The sequence below is a fragment of the Arachis ipaensis genome, chromosome B04 (assembly GCF_000816755.2).
Source record: "Arachis ipaensis cultivar K30076 chromosome B04, Araip1.1, whole genome shotgun sequence".
NCBI classification, from domain to species: domain Eukaryota; kingdom Viridiplantae; phylum Streptophyta; class Magnoliopsida; order Fabales; family Fabaceae; genus Arachis; species Arachis ipaensis.
In genome coordinates, this window is record NC_029788.2 from 98,653,975 (window position 1) to 98,656,775 (window position 2,801).

A 2,801-nucleotide genomic window follows, 5' to 3' on the forward strand; every position below is an offset into this window, starting at 1 on the left:
TGACATGTTTTTAAATACAATTGTGTATCTGATGTATAGCTCAGAATATTTTTTGACAGACAGATAGATTAACCAGACGTTAATGGACTAACCAGAGGATGCTGAGCCAGCATCATCATCATTATTATCCTGCTTTACTTCAGGTTCAAGCATTTCATCATCCTCGGATTCAGATTCATCAGTTGCTTCAGCTTCTATCTCAGAGTCAGAGGATGAAGAGGATGCATCTGAGGCATCCCGGCCACCATGATCAACCTTATAGAATCTCCTCTTTATCATTTGACCTCAAAAGTCAACTGAACTGGGATGACATAACGCACGATTTACTTGGCAATTCCATAATAATCATAATTACATGGTAAACAATATGATTGCAAATGAAATAGGGACAACTGGAGAAGTGGAAAATAAAGTTGATACACCAGAAACCTGGGTAACGACTGTAGCCCTTGATTTTATCTACAAGATTATTGTACAATAACCAACATAACCAAGGGATCACGCAGTCAACTATCGGAGAAAGAAAAAGGATTACATTATTAAACATGTTATGGTAGCAGTGTAGCACATAATTTTAACGTTGTTAGTTGTTCTAGTATTATTGACAGTTTCTTCAATCATCAATTCTCACCAGCATGATTAAGCAAAGGAATGAAAAAAAAATGCAAAAAATGGCAACAGGTTACGTTTAGATTGCATTGTTACTTTCTAGCATTTTAGTTATAGATTTATAGTTCCAACTTCCAATGTTGTTAATTGTTTATGCTCTACTTGACTTATCCATGGTCTCCTCAATTAACAAACATTCATACGAAGCACAAAGGAACAAGGAATAAGGCATTAGAAATAAAAAAATAACAATAATAATTTAAAAAACTGGAAACTGAGTCCCTACAGTTCAGATTGTAAAATGAGTATCTTTATACAACACATCATCTCGTCCACTAAAACACACTCAGACCACATTTCCCAATAAAATTGAGACATCCTTTTCTGTCTAATTATGAAATGCTGATTACTCAAGAACTAAGCAGCTAAAAAACATGATAATGTGATATGGTGTTCTACAGTTTTAATTCATACTCCAAAACCAACAAAGAACATTGCTTCAGCACTCCCATAATGGTACAAGAAATTTTTCTTTTTAGTATTTATTTACCACAATGCCAATGAAATTGGCAAAAAGAAACGAAACCAAGCAAAATGTTGGCGAGAGGCACTGAAGGGAGGAAGGAACAGAAGAGGAAAATACAGGGAACTTGCTGTGCTGCCGGTGAAGTTTGTCCATTGCGTCTATGAAGCTCCATGGGATGATGGCGATGGCTTAGAAAAAGATATGCGGCTTTAAAGTTAGATGAAAGACGAAACAGGCGAAACTGGGTTTGTCTTGGCCTAAACCTGACCTTTACCCGGCCCTTAACCCAATGAAACCTAATCACTTTCAGGCCACAACTATACCTCGTCTAGACGGGATGAAAACTAGGTCTAGATATCATATATATCTTTTGACAATGCAACCAATTATCAGAACAACATGCACAATACTAACTCGGTAATTGTTAGCAAAACAAGAACAAGGAACATCCTAAACCAACTAATAACAGAGAAATCAACCATAATAATGCTAATATCAGACAATCAACATTTCTAACAATACTAACTCGGTAGTTGTTAGCATAAAAAATATATAATCTAGGCTAAAGCATTAACATATTTTAAAAATGAGAACAATTTAAAATTTATAATCAGACAAAGCAATAAAAAAAAAATTAGTTATTTCAGTTAAAATTTATTTGATTATTTCAGATTTTCAAGTAAAATAAAAAATTAAATGAGCAGTGGTTTACCTGCAGCTGCAAGGAAGACGGCGGCGGCAACGTGAGGAAGAGAGGGTTGAACGTGAATGTTGATGGAGGGAGCTGAATCGCAAATGATGAAGTGAGTTGAGGCACTGAGTAAGAACGACGAAGAAGAAGAAGAAGAAGATGACAGAGGGTAGAGGCACAGGGTTGAGGCAGTGTGAGCTGCGAGGTGGCCAGCAGTGGAGCGCTGCGTCGGATGTTAGTACCCTTACCCTAATAACCCCTAGCATCTGATTATGACTCACTTACTCCCTCACCGGGGTCGGTCGGGTCGGATAATCCGAGTTTTGGCCCGAATCTAATTGAGTGTTCTGATTAGGGATGGTAACGGGGCGGATAGAGACGGATTTTTGCTCTACCAACCCTTTATCTTAAACCCTAACCCGCTCCTGCGGGTACCCGTCCCGCCCCTATAATTATTAAATTCAACAAATAAAATAAAATTTTAAAAATTATATAACCATCATTTACATACATAACATAAATTAAAGTAAAAATTTATATATGATATAATATTATTAATTATTTTACTAATTATTTTATATATGTTACATATATTATATATACCGGAGCGGGTTTAACCTAAACCCGACTCCGCCCCGCCCCCCAAGAACCCGCTCCGGTGCGGGGGCGGGTAATTACCCGCTCCGAGCGAGTAGGAGCAGGATGGGTACCCGCGGGTTTGGGTAGTGTTGTCACCCCTAACTCTGACAAAGGGGAATAGTTTTTTTTTGGAGTATGGGCGAGTAATCATGAAAGGGAACTAAATTGGCTCAACTGAACTGGCTTGGTCTAAGTCTTCGGACTGGGCCATGAACACTAATCGAATGAATTTTATACAAATTTGTATAAAAATAAGGGTGGTAATACTACCCAAACTCGTGGATACCCACCCGTTCCTATCTGTTCGGGGCGGGTTTTTGGGCGGAGCGGGGCGGG

The 2,801-nt window shown here is 38.2% G+C and overlaps 1 protein-coding gene across 4 annotated transcripts in view; it reads right to left on the reverse strand.

Moving 5' to 3' along the window:
* LOC107639476 overlaps positions 1-2,095 on the reverse strand; it is a 5,894-nt gene extending 3,799 nt beyond the window's left edge. Inside the window, exons 1-2 of one of the 4 annotated variants that reach the window (XM_021121390.1) lie at positions 1,848-2,095; positions 93-301 (exon numbers count right to left, since the gene is read on the reverse strand). In XM_021121390.1, the coding sequence (XP_020977049.1) occupies positions 93-279 (187 nt within the window). In that variant the 5' untranslated portion in view covers positions 280-301; positions 1,848-2,095. The remainder of the gene's footprint in view (positions 1-92; positions 302-1,847) is intronic. The other 3 variants (XM_016342984.2, XM_016342983.2, XM_021121391.1) reach the window with 3 other exon arrangements.